At 41.0% G+C, this 27870-nt stretch overlaps 2 protein-coding genes across 4 annotated transcripts in view; both read left to right on the top strand.

Moving 5' to 3' along the window:
- Window positions 1-2142: 2142 nt before the first annotated feature.
- LOC311038443 (uncharacterized protein) lies at window positions 2143-19172 on the top strand. Of its 3 annotated transcripts, none has more exons than XM_084047973.1 (6): window positions 2143-2409; window positions 5111-5212; window positions 9179-9769; window positions 9878-10014; window positions 10788-10900; window positions 19000-19109. In XM_084047973.1, exons 1-6 carry the CDS (start codon window positions 2169-2171, stop codon window positions 19049-19051), a joined length of 1236 nt encoding a protein of 411 aa, XP_083904099.1. In that variant the 5' UTR covers window positions 2143-2168; the 3' UTR covers window positions 19052-19109. The 3 variants fall into 3 exon arrangements, with proteins under 3 accessions (XP_083904099.1, XP_083904098.1, XP_083904100.1); XM_084047972.1 differs by lacking the exon at window positions 19000-19109 and adding an exon at window positions 11150-11485; XM_084047974.1 differs by lacking the exon at window positions 10788-10900 and having other exon boundaries at window positions 19000-19172.
- A 4009-nt stretch (window positions 19173-23181) lies between these two features.
- LOC311037997 (extracellular calcium-sensing receptor-like) overlaps window positions 23182-27870 on the top strand; it is a gene marked incomplete at both ends in the record, with an annotated part of 37644 nt that continues 32955 nt past the window's right edge. Inside the window, 5 exons of the mRNA XM_084047293.1 lie at window positions 23182-23389; window positions 24414-24509; window positions 26117-26227; window positions 26348-26481; window positions 26625-26746. Coding sequence (XP_083903419.1) covers window positions 23182-23389; window positions 24414-24509; window positions 26117-26227; window positions 26348-26481; window positions 26625-26746 — 671 coding nt within the window. The remainder of the gene's footprint in view (window positions 23390-24413; window positions 24510-26116; window positions 26228-26347; window positions 26482-26624; window positions 26747-27870) is intronic.

The following is a 27870-nucleotide window of genomic DNA, read 5'->3' as shown; positions in this document are numbered from 1 at the left end:
AGACTTTACCTTCATTCTTCTCTTTTGCATTTCAACAAACATTTTAACTACATTGCCCGTATTTTTACATTTTCAATATGGTTTGGGCTTCCTTAAATGTAGGGCAACAAATAAGGGACAACTTCAGATAAAGTTCATATAGACAAGAAGGTCAGTTGCTTTTAAATAAAATGATAAGTTGAAAGATGAAAAGGCAGCTGTACAGGCAAGCAGTAGAATGGAATAGCACAGTGATGACATCCCCTGTGGAGAAAGTGTTTAATCTAAATGTCTAGCATTCAAAACCGTCTCTATTTGCAATGCTCTAGGCTGGAATCATTTCTACTGTTAACAGTTAAATCAAATGTATATTGATGATATAAGTATCCTTGTATTAGTTTATACAGAGTTTAGGTGAGTATCCAGGGTGGACTTCTTCCACTCCTGGAATTTTTGCAAATCTTTGAATATACATATTATTTTAAAACAAACATTTTTAACTCAAATCTTTGATCTGGGGGTCACTGGGACAAGATATATATATATTGTTGGGACTTTTATGCCTTTATTTGACAAGACAGTAGACTGACAGGAAATGGGGAGCGAGATGGGGGGGTGACACACAGCAAAGGTCGTCGGGATCAAGAATCAGCTGGATTACCAGCTTGACGTGGTATGCGCCTGGACCGCTAGGCCAGCGGGCGCCCCGAACAAAGTATTTTGAGATGGTGACTCCCTGGCCAAATGCATTTTTGGGGTCCTTGACAAGACATGAAACAGTTTGAGAAGTAAGTTTTGAATGCTGACACTCTTTTTCTTAATTATATTTGTTTTGAATTATCATTAAAATCTTAGTATTTTGTCAATTATTTGGGGACCCACTTGCTGTATCCAGGCCAGGGGTGCACTTCTGCCAACACCACGGTGTTCCAACAGCTTTTTATGCAGGATCACGCACACGCACAATCACACATGCAACAGCGTGCACTTGCATGCGTTCCCACTGTATGGTCACACACTGCTACTACTGTAGTAGTAGTAGCCCACCATATGCATTCTATTTTCCTACCCTTCATAAGCTTCTATAAATCAAGATATTCCTTGGAAAAGTTAAGACAAAAAAAAAATCAAACTAAAACTTCTTATTCACACGAAAACCTAACCAAAATGTATCAAACAAAAAATACTTTTTTCATAATGCTGGTCAGAGCATGCCTGTGCGCCTCCGCCCGCGTGCACAGTGCACGTGCCGTCATTAAAATAACCCCCCCCAGCATCACCATTACATCATTGCTCACGAACCACCAGTGGGCTCCGGCCCACAGGTTGAGAACCTCCGGTTTGGAGGTCATGAGGAGAGGCGCAACATGCTGCCAGCGACCGAATGCAATGGAGCGGCTCATTGAAGCCCTAGAGGGACCCGGCCTTGTCAAGGCTATAAGTTATTAATTCAAACACGTTTGTAATAATTTAGCTTTCATAATAGGCTCTATTCACAGCAGCCATATTATGAAGACATTCACATGTGTTACCAATGATACTAATGAAGGCTCTGTTCCATTCTGGTCAAACAGAGTCAGGGTGCTGATATTGTGCATTGTTGACTCACTGGAAACACTCTGCTACACCAGTGGGTCTACAGTTGGGGTCCAGGGAGCCTCATGGGCTTCCAAATGGCCCCTTGCAGGTGTGTAACTCTGAGAGTGTACAAATGGAACCAATTGGTTCATGATTCATGATTCCTGATCAATATAGATTACACTCAAAGGCCAATTTGGCCAAATGACTGAAGGGCACTTTTTCTAGTTTTAAATGCCGGTCCACACTCCTTGCAGCTGCCATTGGGGTTAATGATTGCAAGTAGTTGCGTGTTGCAAGGAGTTCATGGGTGTGGACTGGCCTTTACACTGAGGCTAATGTCCTACACAACCTTCAAGAAAATGAAGAAGTCATTAGTCATGATTAACAGTTCGTCCTATTGTTAGATGTAAATTCACCACGATCATTGTATTGCGTTTCCTCTTAGGTTACATCAGTTAAGGTTAAGCTGCTTAACATTTATCAAATGGGAAGTTTTTGGGTTTAATTACTTCACTATTCTTTCAAAGCATTCATCTTCATCTTCCTCTTTTATGACTTTAAGTTTTCCAACAAGTTGTAGAAATCATGCAGTTTGACAATGAACTACAATGTGTGAGGACGTGTATGTCAACACCGGGCCAGATCTGACCAAGAAGGTCAGATATGGCCGAGGAGAGAGAGAGATGGAGATGGACGAGAGAGGACAGCGAGAAGACAGAGAGGAGATAATAGAAGATATCTATCTCACTCCAGACGACCGAGAACCCATCTATGAGAATGCAGACGACCTTGACCCTGAGACACAGCAGGATGCTGAACAGAAGAACACAGCACAAGAGCAGCATGGAGGTAAAATACAAATAACAGGTTATCTAACATGTATATGGATGTTACACAAGGACAGTGTGGTGTGAGAAGTGTGTAAACACTACTCTTTCAAAAACATTTCAAGGTGTCATGCTATACATGAACCTTGCCCTGTTTACAAAATAATAATAATAAAAACAAATAATAACTAGAAAAAGTGCTCCTCGGAGCACAAGTCTCCGCCAGGTCAGCTAGGTTATTATGGCCTCCTGGTGGCGCTATAATAGGCCAATGTGAAAAGGGTGCCATTTCTTCTTAGGCCTTGCACGGCAATCGGACACTGCATTCATGAGTTGCGGCATTTTGTTCCAAAAATATGGTTTGCTAAATTAGACCAGCTGGTGGCGCTATAACAGGCCAATGTGAAAAGGGTGGCATTTCTTCCTTGGCCTAGTGGGAATGTGTGTGCAAAATTTCACAGAAATCGCACACTGCGTTCATGATTTGAGGAATTTTGTTCCAAACGGACCTATCCTGCAAACTTTAGAAGCCAATGTTAGCCAAGTAGGATAGAATATGAAGTATCGGACACATCCATCTTGATCACATGACTATAGAGAGACTGTGTACCGATTTGCGTGATTTTTGAACAGAATCTGAAGGAGTAAGAGCAAAAAAATGTGTTTTTCAAAACTCAGCCTCCTGGTGGCGCTCTAAAAGGCATATGTGAAAAATGCACGGCAAAGGTTTTTCCTTGGCCTCTAAGGAGTGTGCATGCAAAGTTGCACGCAGATCGGTGCAGTTATAGCTAAAAACGTGAATCGGCCTGTTATAGCGCCACCATGAGGCTGATTTGAAAGTTTTCAAGTGACATTTCTTCCTGGGCCAAGTGGTAATGTACGTGGAAAATTGCACGGGAAGTGCATGCTGCGTTCATGATTTGAGGCATTTTGTTCAAAATGAACCAATCCTGCTAACTTTGGAAGCCAATCTTAGCCAATCAGGATGGAATATGGAAAATCGGACAGATCCGTGTTGATCACATGGCTATAGAGATACTGTGTACCCATTTGTGTGTTATTTGGAGAAAATCTGTAGGAGTAACGTTAAAAAATGTGTTTTGCAAAAGTCGGCCTCATGGTGGCGCTATGACAGGCTGATCTGAAAAATGTGGGCCAGAGGTTCTGCTGTGGCATCCAGGGAGTGTGTGTGTGCAGTTTCACAGCGACCGGGCCAACGGTGGCGGAGATTAGCTGGTCGCAGACAGAAGGACGGACGGACGGACGGACGGACACACGGACGGACGGACGGACGGACGGAGGGTAAAACATACTCTCTCGCCATGCCTATCGGCCTGGCGGAGACAATAATAATAATAATAACAGAGTGAAGAACAGAGTGACTCTGAATGCTACTTCACATTCCATTTCAGCTCAGTCAATTAAGAACATAAATTACTTGAAGTATACTATCACAACTTGTGAAAAAGTGTCACTTATTGTCTCCGCCAGGCCGATAGGCATGGCGAGAGAGTATGTTTTACCCTCCGTCCGTCCGTTCGTGTGTGTGTGTGTGTGTGTGTGTGTGTGTCCGTCCTTCTGTCTGTGATCAGCTAATCTCCGCCACCGTTGGCCCGGTCGCTGTGAAACTGCACACACACACTCCCTGGATGCCACAGCAGAACCTCTGCCCCACATTTTTCAGATCAGCCTGTCATAGCGCCACCATGAGGCCGACTTTTGCAAAACACATTTTTTAATGTTACTCCTACAGATTTTCTCCAAATAACACACAAATCGGTACACAGTATCTCTATAGCCATGTGATCAACACGGATCTGTCCGATTTTCCATATTCCATCCTGATTGGCTAAGATTGGCTTCCAAAGTTAGCAGGATTGGTTCATTTTGAACAAAATGCCTCAAATCATGAATGCAGCATGCACTTTCCGTGCAATTTTCCACGTACATTCCCACTTGGCCCAGGAAGAAATGTCACTTGAAAACTTTCAAATCAGCCTCATGGTGGCGCTATAACAGGCCGATTCACGTTTTTAGCTATAACTGCACCGATCTGCGTGCAACTTTGCATGCACACTCCTTAGAGGCCAAGGAAAAACCTCTGCCGTGCATTTTTCACATATGCCTTTTAGAGCGCCACCAGGAGGCTGAGTTTCGAAAAACACATTTTTTGCTCTTATTCCTTCAGATTCTGTTCAAAAATCACGCAAATCGGTACACAGTCTCTCTATAGTCATGTGATCAAGATGGATGTGTCCGATACTTCATATTCTATCCTACTTGGCTAACTTTGGCTTCTAAAGTTTGCAGGACAGGTCCGTTTTGATCAAAATTCCTCAAATCATGAACGCAGTGTGCGATTTCTGTGAAATTTTGCACACACATTCCCACTAAGCCGAGGAAGAAATGCCACCCTTTTCACATTGGCCTGTTATAGCGCCACCAGCTGGTCTGATTTAACAAGCCACATTTTTGGAACAAAATGCCTCAACTCATGAATGCAGTGTCCGATTGCCGTGCAAGGCCTCAGAAGAAATGGCACCCTTTTCACATTGGCCTATTATAGCGCCACCAGGAGGCCATAATAACCTAGCCGACCTGGCGGAGACTTGTGCTCCGAGGAGCACTTTTTCTAGTTTTAAATGTCTTAATTTGGGGCAAAACACTCAATCCTAAAGTGAGTGTGATGATCAGTCTTAATGTTGGTGTCGTATGTTTTTCAGGCTCTGGAGAGTCGAAGCAGAATCGCTACATAGCTGCTGCAGTGTGTGTGGGGCTGCTGTGTCTTCTCCTATTGGTTGGCATCATTATCCTGGTCATACTCTGTGAGTAGCATTCTATAAACACTATCTTTACTGTTGATTGAAATACTTTGGGCTCTATTGTGAGGTGTTTGGTGTGTCAGGGACTCATCGTGCACAACGTTTTGCCTTTCAGAGTCCAGTATACTCGTATACTCAAAGCCTACAGCCCAAACTATAGACAACATTTCTCATGGACATGTATGCACAAAAAATGAATAACTGCTGTATGGACGTCCTAGTCCTAGACCAGGTCTGTCAATGTGGTGGCCCGTGAGCCAAATATAGCTGGTGAAAGGGTCCAAATCCGGCCTGCGAGAATATTTGTTGAAGAAGAACAGTGTGAATCTGTATCTGACCCCAGGCCATTCTCTCGTTTGGTATCTGCCTCTACTGCTGCAGTAGCATGCAGGTTTGTTGTAGGCAGCCTATAGAAAAGAATAGACAGGAGTTATTGTTACTTCACTCCCCCAATCTCCCAAATGTGCATTCGTCAACCAGTCTATCCTAGAGTGAGTAAAGGTTGGTCTCAGAGCTACGCAGTACATTTCACCTCAGTCTGTGTGTCTATGGCAAAATGATGATAACTCTCGCTATGCATCCCGTGTCTATAATGCATTCTAAGCATACTTTATCATATTCTGTTTTTAACTCCTAAATACTTAATATTTGCATTATAATGCTTCATAACAAAGTAATCATGACACATTATAAAGCATTCTGTACAGTGACTTTTAAGTATTCTAATACTTCATGAGAGCTGTTTTTTGAACAAGGATCATAATGATCCTATCATAGTTTTGATACATTATAATGATCTTATAATGTAGCTCAATCATTGTTTCATTCAATCATTAAATTCCTGAAGGTGTAGGCAGACACTTTTTGTGTTTATTTTACTTTAATTAAAGCACCCAATGATTACTTATAGTGACATTAAAATCATGCATTATAAAATCATTATAATGTATTACAATATATTGTTATAAAGCATTATGAGTATTTATGAGTTCTTATAACTATGATTATACAGTGTTATGAGCAGATTATAATGCATCAGCTGATAAAGCATTATAGACATGTGTGATGCATAGCAAGTGTTACCCCCTCCTAACACTGCTGATTATTGATTATGTCCTCAGCCTATCAGAGAGCTTGTTACATTCCAAAATCATATATTTGCCTATAAGTCAAAGATGACCTACTACAGTAGGCAGACAGTTATTTTGGAATGCAACAAGCATTCTGATAGGCTGAGGACATCTTGCCACATTAATTGACAAGCACACTCATGGAGTGTACACGAGTGCATGGGGCCAGTCTCCAAGCAGACACATGGCCCATCTGCCTGTAACACCATAAGAGCACCATACCGTTACTGTACTTGCACGCTGTACAATTAATATGCAACGCATTATGTCCCAATACTTACATGCAAATCACTTCCGTGGGTAGTGCAACGTCAAAATGGTCACGTCTTTTGGACAACAGATCTACAAGCTAACAACGCCTCGCGCGTTCCATGTATTCGTACCATCTGCTCATATTGAACATAAGTCCTGAGTACATTGTTTATGAACAGCTAAAATGTGTGCCTCACTCAGCCTGTGTTGGCGGCGGAACTGTCTGTGTATGAGAAGTCAAGTGGCCGGCCCTCTCATAAACTCACACAGTTCTCATTGCCTTCTGCCATTCACTGTGTTAATCAGCAAAATAGGTACAGCTGGTCAGATTTATATAACAACTCTGCCTGACTAGGCTACTGCAAGGGTGTACTCAATGAACACTAATTGCATTCATCACAGTCCCCTTCACGTTGGTCGAAACTCTTTTTCTTAATTTTGTTTTCTTTTATAAAAAATTGCGTGCGTGCGTGCGTGCGTATATATATATACATATATATATATATATATACATATATATATATATGTATAAACATATATAGATATATATTAGGGCCGGGACGTTATCGCGTTAATTTCGATCAATTAATTACAAAAAAATTAACGCATTTTAATCGCACCTATTTTTGCACCGCGGAACGTTTCTCACTGGACGAGTTTCAGACGGACCGATTATCCAGCGCGCTGGTATAATCGGTCCGTCTGAGAAGCTGTCTGAGAAGTGAGAACGACGTGGTTCTCACAACAACAAAGCAGCCACTGAATGAAGACGTGCCGCATAGCCTGATTGATAATGTTGACTGGGCAAATCAGAATCTGTAATGGATGCCCCCCCACGCGCACGTTTGACCCGTTTAGGGTGGGGGGGGGGGGGGGGGGTGCGCTGGGGGGAGGGGCGGTGGGGGGGTGCACGATGCGGTGGGGTCACATGCGCGCGATTTTTATTAATAATTAATTAAACGACTATAAAACAACTGTAACAACAACACACTCTACCAGCCTCCAGTGCTGGAAAATAGCAGATCTACAAGCTCACAATGCCTTGTGCTTGTAGATCTGCTATTTTCACATGGTTACTGTATGTTTTATAATATTAATCGAAATCTACAAAGTAACTTGTAACTAAAGTTTTAAAATAATTGTAAAAGTAAAATATTTGCCTCTGAGATATAGTGGAGTTACTGGAGTAGAAGTAAAAGTATTAGAAATTGGAAATACTCGAGAGTCAAGTGCAAATACCTCAAAATTGTACTTAAGTACATGTACTTAAAGACGTATGCCAAAATCCATTTGAAAAAAATGCTTTTCACTGTTCTCAGGTCAAATATGGATACGCGATTAAAATGAGATTAATTGCAATTAATTAGTTACAAAGCCTCTAATTAATTAGATTATTTTAATCGAGTCCCAGCCCTAATATATATATATATATATATATATATATATATATATATATATATATATATATATAATGTATCACAGCCAATGTATCACTGCAGTAACGTGACTGGCGGCCGGCGGCTGTGTCTATTGGTGTCGGAGCAGAATTATTTTTTCTGACAAATCTTGCCCAGCAGCTATACGGGCCACGCAGGGTCTTCACTGACCGGGCCATGGCTCCACTGGCCCTCATGACGCTACGCCAGTGATATGCGCTGCCAAGTGGGCGCTACGTGGGCGTGGGCGCTAGAAGTTCGGCCCGGACAGCGGGCCGAACTTCTAGTAATCAATAATGCAGGGGGAATCAGCAGTGTTAGGAGAGTAGATTTAGACAGATATAAATAAAGGCAGACAAAATATGAAAAGAAATTATGAAAAAACACATTTTGCCTAAATCAAAGAGATGACTTAGGCAGATAGTGATTTTTCATCTTTTCTGAAAACCTTAACATATGACTTATTTGTGAAAATTATGCTAATTGACTTACTTAATCTCACACGAGAATATTGTAATTTTACTCCGCTGCAATTATTTGAACACTTTAGTTACTAGTTACTTTGCAGATTTGTATTATTATTACAAAACATGCATTAACCTCTTCAGCCCTTATATAATACGGCTATTTGAAAATAGTCGATCTACAAGCTCACAACGTGTCACATTGCGACACATTCTGAGCTTGTAGATCGGCTATTTTCAAGAACTTTTACTTTTGGTACTTCAAGTACATATTGATGCCAATACGTTTGCTCTTTTACTAAGTAAATTTTGAAAATCAAACTTGTACTTTACATTTTGGTATTAATAAAATGTGAGTAATTTTTCCATCACTAAGTCCCTCTCCCCCGGTGACGATAAAACACTCCTTTTTCCATTTGATTGGTCAAGATCGAATCCACCTGCAACACACCCACTGATAATATATTCAGTCTGATCCTTCCTGCCTCATCATTGGCTGCAGGTGCTCCACCCTAATGTTATACATCAAATTTCTGTCACCAAGCCCAAGTTGTTCCTCACCACTCCTCACCAGTTCACCGGTTTCCCCAAAATAGGGCCCTCAGTATCATTGATGTCAAATGAAGACAACTATCAACACAAAGTTGAATGTAAAACTCATCAGTTTGTTGATTCTCCCTCTCACAGATTGTGCATCGATTAAAGAGAAAAACAACCTGCAGTCCAATTTTGATCAGTTACAGACCAGACATGACAACATGACCGGACTGAAAGACCAGTGGAATACTAGATTTGACACGCTACAGACCAGACTTAACAACATGACTGAACAGAAAGACAACTTACAGACCAGACTTAACATGACTGAACAGAAAGACAACTTACAGACCAGACTTAACAACATGACTGAACAGAAAGACAACTTACAGACCACACTTAACAACATGACTGAACAGAAAGACAACTTACAGACCAGACTTAACAACATGACTGAACAGAAAGACAACTTACAGACCAGACTTAACAACATGACTGAACAGAAAGACAACTTACAGACCAGACTTAACAACATGACTGAACCTGAAGACAACTTACAGACCAGACTTAACAACATGATTGCACAGAAAGACCAGTGGAATACTAAATTTGACGAGTTACAGACCAGACATGACAACATGACCAAACAGAAAGACAAGTTGCAGACTAGTTTGGACGAGTTAGAGATCAGATATAACAACATGACTAACGAACAAGATCACCTGAAGAGGAGACTCTGTGGTCAGTGAGACATCACTGTTTTTTTTTCATTCTTATATCATGTTGTTAATCATTTGTCATTAATCTGAACACGTAAAAACAGTGTCTAACATTATATTTTGTTGTTAGAATCACATGGATTTACAGTTGGTGGTGGTGTGTGTTATCTCTACATCTCTAATGCGAGTAAAACCTGGGAGGAGAGCAGACAATACTGTAGAGCCAAAGAATCTGACCTGATGATCATAAACAGCAAAGAAAAACAGGTTAAGTGTGTGTGTGTGTGTGTGTGTGTGTGTGTGTGTGTGTGTGTGTGTGTGTGTGTGTGTGTGTGTGTGTGTGTGTGTGTGTGTGTGTGTGTGTGTGTGTGTGTGTGCGTTTGTGCGTGCGTGCGTGCATTTGTGCGTGCGTGCGTGCGGTCAAGTGTGGGTGCAAGCGTGCATGTGCACGTGTGTGTTTGTGTCCATTAGTGCAATAAACTATTCCATTTTGTTGAGAGACACACATCTGTTTCCCCTCGGGGCTGAATAAAGTACCTACCTACCTACTTATTTAGTCAGGGGATATTAAAAAAGTCTTGGAATAAATTCCTTACCAAAAAAAATCTCCACTCCTTGGGCTAAAAACGGCCCAATCTCAATGGGCTTTTTACACAAAAAGTATACATGGCCATGGGCGTTTTTAGCCCAAGGAGTGGTTTTGGTGCAAAACAATTGATTGCAATGGATTCAGAATCATAAAAACACCCTAGTTTGACCCCTCACATGCTACTTAAAACAGAATTAAATTTGGATTTTTTTGGGGGGATTTTTTTTAACCAAGGTTATGGTGGGCACCCCAACTTTAAGGAGCTGTCAAAAATTCTCCTAGGGATACTGAATTTCAGTCTTTGTGAGATGTGTTACTAGACACCTTTACAAACACATTGGTGAAGATTTTTTTGGTAAGGAGTTTATTCCAAGATTGGAAAATATTCTGCTAATATCCCCTGACTAATTGTACAGATTGTACTTCAGTAACCAGCTTCTTTTCTGTCCAGGACTTTGTTGTCAGAGTCGTTCTCAGGAACCAGGGAGTTTGGATGGGATTGACTGACAGAGACACAGAAGGAGTCTGGAAGTGGGTAGATGGAACACCACTGACCACACCAACGTAAGACCCTTCCTTCATTCTTCTACTCTTCATTTCATCAACTATACATTCACATATTTCATCAAACATTTTTTTCTAAATGGTATAAACGCTATAAAAAAGACAATTATACTGTATTTGTTGTTTATTTCATTATCCAGTTAAATAATGTAATAGTACTACCTATAATATGATTTGAAGTCATGATTAACATTCAAAGAAATAAAACATTCATGTGAAGGTATTGCAATTAATGAAATGTTCCTACAGGTACTGGATCCATAATGAGCCTAATAACTCTGGTAAAGGAGGAGAAGACTGTGTTGAGTCGTATCGTGGAGGATGGAACGACAGATTATGTTCTATAAAGAGACCTTGGATGTGTGAAATAGTTATCTAGTGAGATCCTCATTTTCACAATGTATTAGTTATGTGGTGTGTGTTGGTACAGCTACATGAAGGTGTGTTTACATGTAATAGTTTATGTGTTTGCTTTGGTTTGTCTGACTTGTAATTCTACCCAACATGCACTGTAGACATTACTTAACCACTTTAACCTTCTATTCTTAGTAAAACAGGCCAGAGTTACAATTATACTTCGACCACTTTTTTCTGTGCACCAAATCTCTTCACGACGCGATGTGAAATTGTAGATCTGCTATTTTTTGGCAAATGTTCCCCCCTGAATGGGTTTCAAGAGGATAATTTATAATTTTCATTAAAGGGGAGACTATGTAATTTAACAGATAATACATGAATAATAATAGCTATCTGTTTCATTTTAATACCACAGACAGATAGATCAATAAAGTGTTTTGTATTCTGTGTTGAATCGTGATGGAACTGGGTTGGTCCAAATCAGTTTGTTAAAACAGTGAAAGTTAAAACACACATGAATAAAACGGTACATGAACACACATTACTGACTGCACTGTAAATTACTGTTACATTTCACAATTAATCAAATCAATGTTCTGTTTGTGACACCAGGGAGTTGATACAAACTGTTGCACCTCTATGATATACTAAGAATACACTTGGAACAAATTAATAATAAACATCGCTGAGTTTGGGCTTCTTTAAATGTAGGGCAACAGATGAGGAACAACTTCAGATATTTACATACTAGACCATTTAGACACCTGTATGAGTTGACTTTTTCAATATGATTATATGGAACTGACTTAAAATGAGAAGTTCTTAAAAGGCTATACAGAATTGCACAGCGATCGCGATGACATCACCAGTGGAGGAAGACACTACAGTAGTTGTACATACTGTAATGATGGTACTTGGTACAATATTGTTCTATAAATGTACATTATAAATATCTAGCATTAAAGTCTTAAACAATCACATGTATATTAATGATACAAGTTTCCTAGTATTTGTTTATAGGGTGTTTAGGTGAGTTTACCAGGGTGGAATTCTAACTGCTCTAAATATTGAGTGTTGGAGGAGGTGGGGCAGATGTAGCTGTTCAGCTGTTTGGCAGATTTCCACTCTCCTCAATCCAACAGTTGAACTATTTTTTACCATTTTAAATGCTATTATAAATACAAACCTACCACACTAAGACAATTATACTGTACCTGTTGTCAATTACACTATGCAGTTAAGATTGCACCCCCAAAAAAAACGCCCTGAGTGCTCTGGAAAAACAAAACAAAATGCACACCAAGACCATTCCACTAAACAAGGCACATATTGGTTAAGCACTGCAAGGTTTTTCAACACATACTGTACATGTTTAGTATATTCTTCAGGTATTTTAGTTGTTCCATTACAGTGTTTTTGTTCATAACAGTCGATTTTGTAAACATACATTGACTGGAGTCCCCCTGGGGTCTACTAGCTTAGGCCCCCTCTTTTTCCCTTTACACCAAATATCTTCAGCAAAAATAGTGAGCTTGTAGATCCACAATCTTTGGTGAATGGTCACCTCAGAATAGGGACGCTAGGGTTCATGTGATTAAAGCTATGACTAATGGAGGTAGCCTACTCTGTCTCTCTAAGTCCATATGAATAGGTTACCAACACCACACACATTGTGCTGTCTTTCTTTCTTTCTTTCTTTCTTTCATTTAAGCGGCTGAATTAAAAAAAAAAAAAAAATCTAGTTATTTTGTTTTTATTTAGACCACAAGGGGGAAAAAAATAAAACGTTTTTTAACAAGATACTCATCACGTTATAACATGAGGAGATAAAGAGAACGTGCAGTGGTAAAGATCACCCACCGTGCCAGCAAAAAAAATGTAATAGCTTAATTTCGTAATAGCTTCATAGACTTGTTTGGCAGCATTATCATTGTGTAGCGTTGTGTTGGATTCATGTATTTTCAGTCAGTTAACTACTTAGTAGTTCCGGAGAAGCGGTCTGAGTGGCCCTGTCTTTCACTATAGGACTGACAGTGGGTAGCTACCTGGGATGTAAGTTGGGGCTTGATCAACCCCGGCTGGGTAACCTGGGCGAGGGTGTATGTTGCGAGACCCGAAACACCCTATGACCCCAGGCTACAACACTGATGATTCATCCCAGGTGCATCCATGTGATACATTCTTTATAGTTAGTGAATCTATTTATAGTGGCTCATAGGAATTAGGCTATGTGACAACCAGGAATAGTTTGGTGACCACCGGAGAGACGGGTGACAGCCGGAATGTAGACGGCATACCGGGAGCAGTATGGGTTAGCGCCCCAGGCTGTGTTTTCCGCGAGGAAGAAGCCCAACAAACCCACGGTGAGGCCTTTAGGAGGGCCATTCCAGCACACCGCAAGTGGAGCTAATACCATTAGACGGCCCAATCTAGTGGTATCGGCCCAAGGAACCATCACGCCAGAAGGAAATGTTTGGATCGGGGCGGCGCAGCGGATCTGGTACAGCGCTCAGGTCATGGACCTGGTGAGACGAAGGAAGAGCCCGGCCAGGAGGCCACCCACAGAGCGGACGGACAATGGCACAATTTCTGTAGGTTAAGTGCCGTATTTTCTCCACCTGCGTGTGTTTGATGTTTTGGGAATTCGTTGTGGGAGGAGAGGTGCAGTAGGATTACTGATTAGTCAACTAGATAGATTGTTTAAACAACATGCTATCTAAAAAACATCCTGTACATTTGAAACCATACAGACCTGTAAAGGACCATTACGTTTTGGTTACTAACTATCATTGAGAATTTGTGATTCAGTGACTGTGGCCTGCTGTCTGTCAACTCAATTGAGACCTGAAAGGTCCAGAACTGTCCTACCTCGGTGGAGCACATCCAATTTTTGCACATTATGACATTAACTGCTTAAATTGATGAGACCATTTTGTAATTAAAGCTTCTATGTGCTGTATTCACCATACACACACACATACACGTGCACGCACGCACGCACCAAGTCTACATAGGCGTGTAGCTCAGCCTTGCTGGGTCAGCTGCTTGCTATGCATAAACGGCTTACATTTGGGAAAAGTGTGGCTTTCTCACACTGGCATACATGCAGTGTTCAATGCCCATGTATACAGTATATTCATTAGCAGGCTGAAGAATGGAGCACTCAAAGCAATTGCTCCACCATGATAATAATATGGCACAATGCTTCCCCCACATTGCTCACACATGATTGCCTAATAAAAGTGTTTTAACATCGTATAGACGTAGGCCTACTTGCACAGTAGATAGTTTCCACACACATGTGCAGCCTATTAATGCCATGATGTGGCATAACATGAACATGTCTATAACCTCACAAAACTGTATCTGTGTCATCAACAAAACGTTACATTACCCTGTGAAAAATAGCCAAACACTTGCCCACAACTCCCTACTCTTCTTAACTAGTTCTGGGTGTCTACATGTAAAGTATCATTCATGGAAATCCCTCCAGAGTGGAAAACATACCATATTTACAGTACATTTAATGTTCTAAAACCTGAGAGAAAATGAAAGAAGCAATAGTCATCTTTCAGTCTGTCCTGTTGATACAGTAACTGTGAATTCACCCAGGTCATTGCTGAGAAGTGTGAATCGATTTAACCGATTCAAGGAAACCATTGATTTTATTTTAAAATAATCCATAAAAATTGACAATCTACAAGCTCACAACGCGTTGTGAGCTTGTGAGCTATTTTCAGTATTTAGCATGACACCGTTTAACAGGATGCTGCATATAATTATAAAATACTGAAACGTTTAGTTGTTAATCCATCATTGATTTATAAAAAAAAATCTATATTAAAGCAGTTAAAGATTGGCCGCGGTGCATTACCACATTTCAGTTACTTCATTATTCTGTCAAAGACCTTCCTCTTTTGTGACTTCTGTTTTCCAACAAGTTGTACAACAAGTGCAGTTCGAACATGAACTACGATGTCTGAGGACGTGTACGCCAGGCCAGACCTGACCAAGAAGGTCAGATATGGCCAAGGAGAGAGACAGATGGAGATGGAGGAGAGAGGAGAGAGAGAAGACAGAGGAGAGAGGGAGGAAAGGATCGTAGACATCTATGAAGCTGGCCCCAGGACTCAGCAGGATACTTCACAGAGCAATACAGCACAAGAGCAGCGAGAGGAGGAGAGAGGAGAGAGAGAAGACAGAGGAGAAAGGGAGGAGAGGATCGTAGACATCTATGAATCTGGCCCCAGGACTCAGCAGGATGCTTCACAGAGCAACACAGCACAAGAGCAGGATGGAGGTAAAACAAATGCTACAATGATTAACTAACACAGTGATTCTCAATCTTTTTAATTTCAAGGACCACATATTTATATGCATTAGTTCACAGGTCCCCCTTTTTCTTTTCTTTTTTACATCTCTGGGACCCCTATGTACGTTGTAAAATCCTTGGTGTCAATTTAAACCCCTGAGAGTGTACACTCTCACAGTTATACAGATCCGTATGGGCCCTTTTGGGACCCCTGGCAGTACCCAAACCCCACGTTGAGAACCTGTGAACTATAGCATCCATGTTACCCAAGGACAGCGGTGTAGTGGTGTGTGGAGAAATGGGTACACCCGCAACTTTCAAGGTGGTCTGCAGCCATACAGGAACTGTGCCCCGTGTAAGGCATTCTCAGAAACAGGGACTTGAATTCTGATTCTGAAAGCTGACAAAAAATACATGTTTAACTAAAAGAATAATTAAAATTCCAGTTAGGCAGTAGTAGGCCTACTATTAAAACGTTTTCTTTCAAAGCACAGTCCACTCAAATACTAATTTGTCTCTTACATAACTCACACCCCCTCATGTTCCATTGCTTAAACAGATAATTGCATCATAGATGTTGACACATCAATTGAAGAACTGACAGGCTCAGTTTCAAGCCAATCTACATTCATGATGTCATTTAAGAACATAAACGTGTTATCTGTCATAAAGCATCATAACTTGTTCAAATATGTCACTTATTTTAAATGTCTTATTTTGTAAGTAAAGTCTTTAAACAACCTCATGGGTTTGTCGTTTGTGTTTCAGACTGTGAAGAGTCAAAGAAGGGTGGTTTCAGAGCAGTGTGTGTGGGGCTGCTGTGGCTTCTCCTATTGGCTGGCATCATTGTCCTGCTCATACTCTGTGAGTATAATTCTATAAACACGGTCTCCACATCTTATATTTGAGTCAGAGATACTGTTGATGGATGTTGAATATTATTATTTTAGATATTTTACGCTTTGGATAAAAGCGTCTGCTAAATGACTGTAATGTAATGTTACCTCTTTGTGGATTGGCGTGAGATGAAGCAGATTGATAATTTCTTTAGGTGATTTTTTTCCCCTGCCTGCGTGTGCACAGTTGTGGGAGGAGAGCTGCAGTAAGCCTACTGATTAGTCAGCTATAGATAGATTATTTCAGATTATACAACAGATAGTTCCGACCAAGCAATCTGATTGGTTGAAATAGCTATCTAGCCGTGCTTCAAACCAGCATGATAGCACCTAATCACATTAATAAATCACTCCGCCCTCCAGTCCGCACCTGATTAGACCATATATGGCACAGCTGTGCTGTGACGTCACGCTGTCCCACGGTAGGAAAACAAACAGACAGTAGTAGCCTGACCCACCGCCGCCACCGGTGAACAAACAGCTATGCAAAATGGACTATGTATGCGAAAATAGCCGATCTACAAGTTCACGACGCGTTGTCAGCTTGTAGATCAGCTATTTTGGCCACGTGACACGGTCGTACGACGGAGCATATAGCCTACTGGAATTAGCTGTGTTGACGGTGCCTCAGAGCGCTGCTACAGGGACTATTTAATGTCTCAGTCAAATAAACTCTTCTCTTTACAGGGAAACGGATAATAGCGAAACATTTGTATTATGAATTGCCCCACAATATGAACACATTTGGATGTGTTTTGTTGGTAACTGTTGTATAATCGCAATATTACACTCGATGGTGTGCTTTACCTACATTATATGCACTTCAGTGATGCTTGCGGAACTCGGCTCCGCCTCGTTCCTGACCGCATCACTGCTGTGCCAATAATGACAGTAAAGCACACCCTCTCGTGTAATATTGCTTAATTCACACACTGCCAAGTTTTGTTTGGATCATTGCCAGACATTATGAACTGGAAACAAATTCAGAGGGTAACTAACAACCCTATAGAAAACATTTCTCATGGGCAAGTCACATAGACCGGTATGAATGGAAGAGAAAAACTAAACTAAACTGCTGCATTGGCCTATACAGGCAGATGTCTGCTCAGTGTTCATTATCTGTCCATCTAGAGCCTGAGTTTATGTCCATCTATTGGAGGTCTGTACATCAGTCATTATGCAGAGGTTAGTCTGGGAGACGTCGCCTCAGAGCCTGTACAGCAGGGGCGCGGCCACTGCGTTCTGATTCAAATCAACAGCCAATGAAGAAAAGGGGGCGGGATCCACATGCAGTGGGTGTTGCATGTAAATAGGAGCGACGGGAAGCAATTTCCCCTTGAGAATTTCTCCTTCAGAAATTTCAGCCGCCATTGTTGTGTACTGCTGTTTGCCTCTCGTCGGACTGTTTAGACGAGTTGCACAGCTCAGATTCTGAGCGTAAGCTACATCCCGCACACAAATACCAGGGCCCTGGCCCAGAAGTTCCTCGCCCCTCCCGTTTGTATGCGAGAGCTGGCGAAAACTTCTGGGAACTCAGATTATGCAGAGGTCTGTTCATCATAATTATCCCTGATCCCTCCCACCTCGCCACTTGGCCATACTTCCTCCATCCTAAACACCAGTGTATAACACTCCCCACCGGCTGTTGTATTTGTGCAATAGGTCCTTTTGTCTCTTTGACAAATGAAAATAACAACCAGAAGAAAGTTGAATGTAAATATAAACTGTTCATTGATTCTCTTTCTTACAGATTGTGTGTTGATTAAAGAGAAAAACCAGCAGCAGACCAGTTTTGATCAGTTACAGACCAGACATGACAACATGACCAAACAGAAAGACAAGTTGCAGACTAGTTTGGACGAGTTAGAGATCAGATATAACAACATGACTAACAAACAAGATCACCTGAAGAGGATTCATTGTGGTCAGTGAGACATCACTGTTTTTATTCATTCTTATATCATGTTGTTAATCATTTGTCATTAATCTGAGCATGTAAAAACAGTGTCTAACATTATATTGTGTTGTTAGAATCACATGGATTCACATTTGGTGATGGTGTGTGTTATCTCTACATCTCTACTGAGAGTGAAACCTGGGAGAAGAGCAGAGCATACTGTACAGCCAAACAATCTCACCTGATGATCGTAAACAGCAAAGAAAAACAGGTGAAATGTGTGTGTGTGTGTGTGTGTGTGTGTGTGTGTGTGTGTGTGTGTGTGTGTGTGTGTGTGTGTGTGTGTGTGTGTGTGTGTGTGTGTGTGTGTGTGTGTGTGTGCGTGCGTGCGTGCGTGCGTGCGTGCGTGCGTGCGTGCGTGCGTGCGTGCGTGCGTGCGTGCGTGCGTGCGTGCGTGCGTGCGTGCGCGCGCTCACGCACCTGCCTGCGTGCGTGCGTGTTTGTGTCCATTAGTGCAATAACCTATTCCATTTTGTTGAGAGACACACATCTATTTCCCCTCGGGGATGAATAAAGTACCTACCTACCTACTTATTGTACAGATTGTACTTCAGTAACCAGATGCTTTTCTGTCCAGGACTTGGTTGTCAGAGTCGTTAACAGGAAGCAGAAAGTGTGGATGGGATTGACTGACAGAGAGACAGAAGGAGTCTGGAAGTGGGTAGATGGAACGCCACTGACCACACCAACGTAAGACCCTTCCTTCATTCTTTTACTCTTCATTTCATCAACTATACATTCACATATTTCATCAAACATTTTTTCTAAATCGTATAAACGCTATAAAAAACACAATTATACTGCATCTGTTGTTTATTTCATTATCCTTATCCTTATCCTTATCCAGTTAAATAATGTAATAGTACTACCTATAATATGATTTGAAGTCATGATTAAAAAAACAAAACCTTCAAAGAAATAAAACATTCTTGTGAAGGTATTGTAATAAATGAAATGTTCCTACAGGTACTGGCGCGATACTGAGCCTAATAACTCTGGTAATGGAGGAGAAGACTGTGTTGAGTTGCATGATGGAGGATGGAACGTCGGATCATGTTCTTCAAAAAGACCTTGGATGTGTGAAATAGTTATCTAGTGAGATCCTCATTTTCACAATGTATTAGTTATGTGGTGTGTTGGTACAGCTACATGATGGTGTGCTTACTTGTAATAGTTTATGTGTTTGCTTTGGTTTGTCTGACTTGTAATTCTACCCAACATGCACTGTAGACATTACTTAACCACTTTAACCTTCTATTCTTAGTAAAACAGGCCAGAGTTACAATTCTACTTGGACCACTTTTTTCTGTGCACCAAATCTCTTCACAACGTGATGTGAGTTTGTAGATCTACTATTTTTTGGCAAATGTTCCCCCCTGAATAGGCATGCTGGGTTTCAAGAGGATAATGTATAATTTTCATTAAAAGGGAGACTATGCAATTTAACATATAATACATGAATAATAGCTATCTGTTTCATTTTAATACCACAGACAGATAGATCAATAAAGTGTTTTGTATTCTGTGTTGAATTGTGATGGAACTGGGTTGGTCATGGTTGTTAAAACAGTGAAAGTTAAAACAAACATGAATAAAACAGTACATGAACACACATTACTGACTGCACTGTAAATTACTGTTACATTTCACAATGAATCAAATCAATGTTCTGTTTGTGACACCAGTGAGTTGATACAAACTGTTGCACCTCTATGATAAAGAATAACCTGTTCTGTTCTGAATAAACTTTAGTCCATATCTAGACAACTATATCAGTTGCCGTTTTAATATAATAGAAATGACTTCAAATGAGAAGTTCTGAAAATGCAGCTGTACAGAATTGCACAGTGATGACATCACCAGTGGAGGAAGTTATTAGTTGTATACTGTAATGATGGTACAATACTATTCTATAAATGTATATTCTAAATATCTAGCATTCAACTCTTAAACAATTACACTTATTAATGATATAAGTATTCTAGTATTTGTTTATAGGGAGTTTAGGTGAGTTTACCAGGGTGGAATTCTAACTGCTCTAAATATTGAGTGTTGGAGGTGGGGTCGTGGGAAGATGTAGCTGTTCAGCTGTTTGACATTATTTCCGCTCTCCTCAATCCAACAGTTGAACTATTTTCAACTGTTGCTCTATGCTCTATGCTCTATCTATGCACATCAGCCATATTGGGAATGAATTGGGCCCCTTCCTTCCTTCCTTCACAGGTTTTACCAATGATACTAATCAAGGCTTTGTTCCATTTAGTGTGGCATAGTGGTTGTCTTATTTTCAAGGACCCCCATAACTCTGAGAGTGTACAAATGGAACCAAATGGACCCTTACGGGTCCATTTGGTTCCATTTGTACACTCTCAGAGTTACACACCCACCATAAGGGGCCATTTGGGAACCAAAATGGAGTGTTTCTAGTGAGCCAACATGCACAATATCAGCACCCTGACCAGAATGGAACAGAGCCTTCATTAGTAACATTGGTAACACCTGTGAAGGAAGTAAGAGAAAGCCCAATTTCTTTCCAATATGGCTGCTGTGCATAGAGCCTATTGCTATTATAAAATATAAACCTACCACACTATGACACAATTATACACTGTTGTCAATTACACTATCCAGTTAAGATGGCTCCCCCCAAAACACCCTGAGTGCTCTGCAAAAAAAAGAATAAAAGCATGACATCAAGAGCACTGAAACGTAACCATTCCACTAAGGCACATTCAGGTTAAGCACTTTGAGGTTTCTCAGCACATAAATGTTTAGTATATTCTTCTACACAACAGGTATTTTAGTTGTTACATTGCAGTGTTTTTGTTCATATCAGTGATTTACATAATGTTAATCAGAACCCTACATACTGTACATTGACCGGGGTCCCCCTGGGGTCTACTAGCCTAGGCCCCCTCCTTATTACCCTCTACTCCAAATATATTTGCCAAAAATAGTGAGCTTGTAGATCCACTATTTTTGGTGAATGGTCACCTCAGAATTAGCCTGGGCAGCATTCCTTTTCGGGTATACGATCCGGTCGGGAGCGGAAGTAGCCCTACGTCACCGGGCGCGTCATCCGCATCATCAGCCGACCGGATCGCGACAATCCGGAAAGACGTCACCCCAAAATAGGTTCGTCCTAATAAAATCCTTGATGCGGCGTAGTTTAGCTTATTTTTTAAATATAAATGTGAATGTACTTCCCGGAGTCTATTTAGTGTCTGTATTATCCATACATTTTATTCCATTTAAATAGGGATTGGGGAACCAAAACAAAGCGGCACCGCAAAACCGGATCGCGACAATCCGGAAAGAGGATTCCTTTTTCTTTTTCTTTTTTTCAGTAGGCGTGGCCTAGACCGGATCATATGGGTGTTTAGTAACGCATACCAGGCTTTCCTCCGAGGTGGAAAGACTGCGAGGTTACCTCAGAATAGGGACGCTAGGGTTCATGTGATTAAAGCTATGACTAATGGAGGCAGCCTACTCTGTCTCTCTCCAAGTCCATAAAATGAATAGGTTACCAACACCACACAAACATTGTGCTGTCTTGTCGAGACAGCTGATTCACGTACACTGTGATTGTGTGGGAAAATAGTGCCAGGAAGATACACTATATAACTTTGATGGATCACAACCCCCCCACCCCCCAACCCAGGGCTGTCACGATCACACATTTCTGTCAAGCTGTATTTGAGCATATATGTGGTATGCGCCTGGACCACTATAGGCCAGTGGGCGCCCCAAGAGAGAGAGACACACACACACACACACACACACACGCGCGCGCGTGCACACACACACACACACACACACACACACACACACACACACACACACACACACACACACACACACGCAGAGTGCCAGAGTGAAGTTCATATCTCTGCTAAAATTGTGCCATTTAAAGGATGCTTTGCATTTACCAAATGGGAAGTTTGCATGGCCTAGAGAAGTAGTACTTCACTATTCTTTCAAAGCATTGTTCTTCATCTTCCTATTTTGTGAAGTTTTACAACAAGTTGTAGAACACATGCAGTTTGACCAAGGTCATTAAATACCAACCACTCCTACATGCCATCTCAGAGATAGGTTATAGGTGCAGAGTGCAGACTTTAAATTATTTGTATATTTGGCAGCCCAGGACCCACAGACTGGTTGTTAGAGGGTTTCAACAACTTGGGAGACAAAAAGGAGGCAAAAAGGCTGGCATTGTGCTGTCTTTTTGAGGCATTTTGTTCAAAACGGAACACTCCTGCAAACTTTGGAAGCCATATTTGAATGAAAATGAAAAATCTGAAAGATCCGTTTCGTTTAATGACTATAGAGATACTGTGTAGCCTACCGATTTGCTTGATGTCTGGACAAAATCTGTAGGAGTACTGTCCAAAAGCCAAGCCACATTCAACTGCCCATAAGTATCGAATGCATTATTCCGACTGCACACTTTTTTCGAAATCGCTGGCAAGGGCAGTTATAGACAATGTTTTAACTTAAGAGTTAAACACCTTGTGTACTCCAATAATCACCAAGAACATAATCAATGTTCCAGCCCTACTAGTGTGCATTTCCTGTAACATTTGCTCACATTGTGACATTTTCTCAATTATGTCTAACCTTCTTAAAGCAGTTAAAGATTGGCTGCGGTGCATTACCACATTTCAGTTACTTCACTATTCTGTCAAAGACCTTCCTCTTCTGTGACTTCTGTTTTCCAACAAGTTGTACAACAAGTGCAGTTTGAACGTGAACTACAATGTCTGAGGACGTGTATGTCAACGCCAGGCCAGACCTGACCAAGAAGGTCAGATATGGCCAAGGAGAGAGAGCGATGGAGATGGAGGAGAGAGGAGAGAGAGAAGACAGAGGAGAGAGGGAGGAGAGGATCGTAGACATCTATGAATCTGGCCCCAGGACTCAGCAGGATGCTGCCCAGAGCAACACAGCACAAGAGCAGGATGGAGGTAAAACAAATGCTACAATGGTTAACTAACACAGTGATTGTCAACCTTTTTAATTTCAAGGACCCCATATTTATATGCGTTAGATCACAGGCCCCTCTTTTTCATTTATTTTTTTCAACTCTGGGACCCCTATGTATTATGTCCGTGCTTTTGGGTGAAAATTTTCCGTTTTTGTTTTTGTTTTTTTTACTTTAATGCGATTAATTTGGTTAATTTTGTACAAAAAATGTACTCCATGAAGTGAAGATGTCTGAGTTTTTTTCTTTTTCTTTTTTCGTGATGAGTTTGTGATGGGGGCTCGTCATTTCCCCTAGGTGCTTTAGCCCCGAGGCACCCACAGTATCGGCGCCCTTGACTCTGATAGTGTACACAGATCCATAAGGGCCCTTTTGGGACCCCTGGCAGTACCCAAACCCCACGTTGAGAACCTGTGAACTAACGTCCATGTTACACAAGGACAGCGGTGTAGTGGTGTGTGGAGAAATGGGTAAACTCGAAACTTTCAAGGTGGTCTGCATACAGGAACTGCGCCCGGTGTAAAGCAGAAACAGTGACTTGAATTCTGAAAGCACCAAAAAAAAATATCGGCAGACCATCTTAACTTCATAGTTGGCAGAACATTTTCTATTTTAAAATTATGTCTTATTCTATTTCATATATTGATGATTTTAAAATTCCAGATAGGCAGTAGACTACTATTAAAAACGTTTCATATAAAAAAAAGTCTCAGTCCACTCAAATACTAATTCTATTCTACAGTATGTGCCTTACATAACTCAAACCCTCTCATGTTCCATTGCTTAAACAGACCATTACATCATAGATATTGACACATCAATTGAAGAACTGACAGGCTCAGTTTCAACCAATCTACATGATGTCATTGTGTCATGTCATGTTAAAGAACATAAATGACATGTTAGCTGTCATAAAGCATCATAACTTGTTGAAATATGTCACTTATTTTTGTAACTTAAGTCTTTAAACCCACAAATAACCTCATAGGTTTGTTGTTGTGTTTCAGAAGAGTCAAAGCAGATTAGTTTCAGAGCTGTTGCGGTGTGTGTGGGGCTGCTGTGTCTTCTCCTATTGGCTGGCATCATTGTCCTGCTCATACTCTGTGAGTATAATTCTATAAACACTGTCTCCACATCTTATAGTCAGAAATACTGTTGATGGATGTTGACTGAAATACTTCAGGCTCTATTTTAGGGCAGAAACACTTAATCGAACCAATCAATTAGATGAATAGATGATAAAAAATAATCAATACTGCAGAAAAGCAAATAAATGTCTTTGTTAAAAAAAACAAAAAAAAACAATAATCTATAATAAAATAATGGATTAATAATCAATCCCTATTTTGGGTATGTCATTTTAATTTTCAATATCATTTTATATGGTGGTTTGTTTGTGAGATAATTGTGTTTCTGAGGCTTTTCTTCCATTGCGTAAATCAGTGGTTCTCAACCTGTGGGTCGCGACCCCCAGGGGGGTCGCCAAATAATTTGGGGGGGTCGCCAGATTTTTGGGTGAATTTGAAAAAATTTTACAAAATATTTTTTTATGTTATCATTAATTCATGTTTTATCAGTTAATTTAGTCAATTTACCCACTTTTTGCAAAAATGTTTTGATAATAAACAATTATCAAATAACCTATTATAATTAAATAACCTTCGCGCGCGCGAACGGGACCGTGCGCGTGCACGCGGGGGTCGCGGGAAATAATATCATTATTTTGGGGGTCGCGGCCTGAAAAGGTTGAGAACCCCTGGCGTAAATGACCATTATGCCCTTACACTGAGCACAGTGCTCTGCTCTTAAAGTTAATGAACAGCAGTCATTTGATTGGTCATGTATGAATCCCGCCTCAACACAACCACTGATAATATTGAGCCTAATCCATCCCACCTCATCCCTTCACCGTGGACCCTGCATCCTTCCCCAGACAGGAAAATAACACATTCGCACTAGTGAAGCTTGCAATTCGTTTCTCTTTTTACACGTCTCTTCCATTTTAGGCATTATGCCAACTCCCAATTCTCCCTTGTTACTGTAGTCCCTTGTCACTGACCCCTACTGGTTCGTTTGTTAATGAGTGTGTAAACGAGCATGTGTCACTGATACGTGACGTCGACAGTCCGCTTCATTCTAACCTGACAATGAGGAGTTTCACTGGGAACACTCTATGTACGCAATATGCATGCAGAGGAACATGCTATTCTTCTCGGTTCCACATTCCACTGAACATGCACCCTGACCAACCTGTAAGAGTTCCTATAGTCAGGGGTGCACATAACTGGTGCGCAGGTGCGCATGCGCACCTACGCATGCATGCTGCGCACCTACGCATGCATGCTGCGCGGCAAATCAGGCGAAGGGAAGCGCTTTTGCGCACCAACAGCTGGGACCGCTGGGACAGGAATTTACTTCCTGAAGCCACACTCACACAATCACGCTAAAGCAGTAGTCAGCCCCATACGCAGTGTGTCCTCGCGCTACAACATCGATAAGGACCTCAAGTGGGCCACACGTCACCCACGTGGTGAAAAAGGCTCAGCAGCAATTATACTGGACCATTCATCTAAAGAAGTTCAGAGTGCCCCCCTCCCATCCTCAGCTTGTTTTACAACAGCTCCATTGAATGCTGTCAAATTAAGATGATTTACTATCAGAACAAAGTTCTATGTAAAGCTCATCAGTTTGTTGATTCTCCTTCTTGCAGATTTTGACCTGGCTGAACAGAAAGACCAGTGGAAGACCAGTTTCGATGAGTCACAGAACAGATACAACAAACTAATTGAAAGAGATGACGTCAAGAAAATTCTTCTTTGTGGTCAGTGAGACATCACAGTTTGTCTTCATTGTTATATCATGTTGTTCATCATTTGTCATAATTTGTCAAATGAAAAAAAAAAAAACAAGTGACTAACATTAACAGTATTTTTGTTGTTAGAATCATATGGATTTACATTTGCTGGTGGTCTGTGTTATTACATCTCTACTGAGAAGAAAAACTGGGATGAGAGCAGACAATACTGTAGAGACAACCAATCAGACCTGATGATCATAAAGAGCAAAGACAAACAGGTACTGTATGGTTTGTGTGCAAACATGTGTGTGAGGGTGCAAATACTGTATGTGCAGGCAATAACCTGTTCCATTTTGTTGAGACATGCACATGCACCTATTGTACACTTTGTACTTCAGTAACCAACATCTTTTCTGTCCAGGACTTTGTTGTCAGTGTTGTTGACAGAGACCTTGGCAGATTCAACCTAGTGTGGCTGGGTTTGACGGACAAAGAGACCGAAGGAACGTTCAAGTGGGTGGATGGAACGCCACTGACCACACCGTAAGACTTTACCTTCATTCTTCTTCTCTTTTCTCATTTCAACAAACATTGTATGTACATTTCCCATTTGACCTCTTCACTACATTTTTTTCAAAAATTGTGATAATACTATAAAACTTAAAACTACTACAATGCCATGTATACTGTCAATTTATACTTGTCAATATTTCACTATCCAGCATCTAAAGTCTCAAGTATATGATTTGAGGTCATGATTTAAAACATATGGTCTTATAGGTATGAATAAAATGTTCATACTTCTACAGGTTCTGGTCCACTGGTCAGCCTGATAACAGAGATGACAAAGGCAGAGAAGAAGACTGTGTTGAGTATTATAGAGAGGATAAGTCTTCCCCCAGAGGATGGAACGATAGATCATGTTCTCAAATCAGCCATTGGATTTGTGAAAGAGCCATCTATTGATATCTTCAACTTCACTATGTATTAGTTATGTGGTGTGTTGACAGAACTATAGATGGTGTGTTTACATGCGATAGTTTATGTTTGCGTTGGTTTATCTGACTTGTAATTCTAATATATACTACAGACATTGCATAACAATTTATTTATTTCATTTTTTAGTTAAAGAGCAGCCTGTAGAATGTGAACAACATGATCGGATCAATAGTGTGGTGCATTCTGTGTCTTGCAAAGCCTGGTTTCTATTTGGAATTAACCAGTCTGATACGGCCTACTGTATCTGGTAATACGCGCACGCACGCACGCACACACACACACACACACACACACACACACACACACACACACACACACACACACACACACACACACACACACACACACACACACACACACACACACACACACACACACACACACACACACACACACACACACACACACACACACACACCGTATCCACTCTAGACCCAGACCGGATCAATTTTACATGCAAAGAGACTTGATCCCAGTCAATGGACAGGTAAAAGCAAACGTGGGAAGAAAACCTATCAAATCCATCAGCCATTTCAGATCAGACATGATCTGATCCAAAATAACTTTTCCATTTGGTACTGTAGCCCTGGTAAAGGTGCATGCAAGCGTGTAGCTTGTGTTATTAACTTACAGCGCAGCTGCTTGACAGAAGGCTTGCAGGACAGCAG

The sequence above is a fragment of the Gymnoscopelus microlampas genome (assembly GCF_963454915.1).
Source record: "Gymnoscopelus microlampas genome assembly, chromosome: 21".
NCBI classification, from domain to species: Eukaryota; Metazoa; Chordata; class Actinopteri; order Myctophiformes; family Myctophidae; genus Gymnoscopelus; species Gymnoscopelus microlampas.
The sequence above is the reverse complement of the archived record's forward strand: the minus strand, read 5'-3'. Positions and strand labels throughout refer to the sequence as shown.

What these genes read in the sequence shown, in the direction of transcription:
- LOC311038443 (XM_084047972.1), top strand. Translation starts at nt 2,169, where the DNA reads ATGTGTGAGGACGTGTATGTCAACACCGGGCCAGATCTGACCAAGAAG. An exon ending in AGCACAAGAGCAGCATGGAG is followed by an intron (nt 2,410 to 5,110) that starts GTAAAATACAAA and finishes TATGTTTTTCAG; the next exon opens with GCTCTGGAGAGTCGAAGCAG. An exon ending in CCTGAAGAGGAGACTCTGTG is followed by an intron (nt 9,770 to 9,877) that starts GTCAGTGAGACA and finishes TTTTGTTGTTAG; the next exon opens with AATCACATGGATTTACAGTT.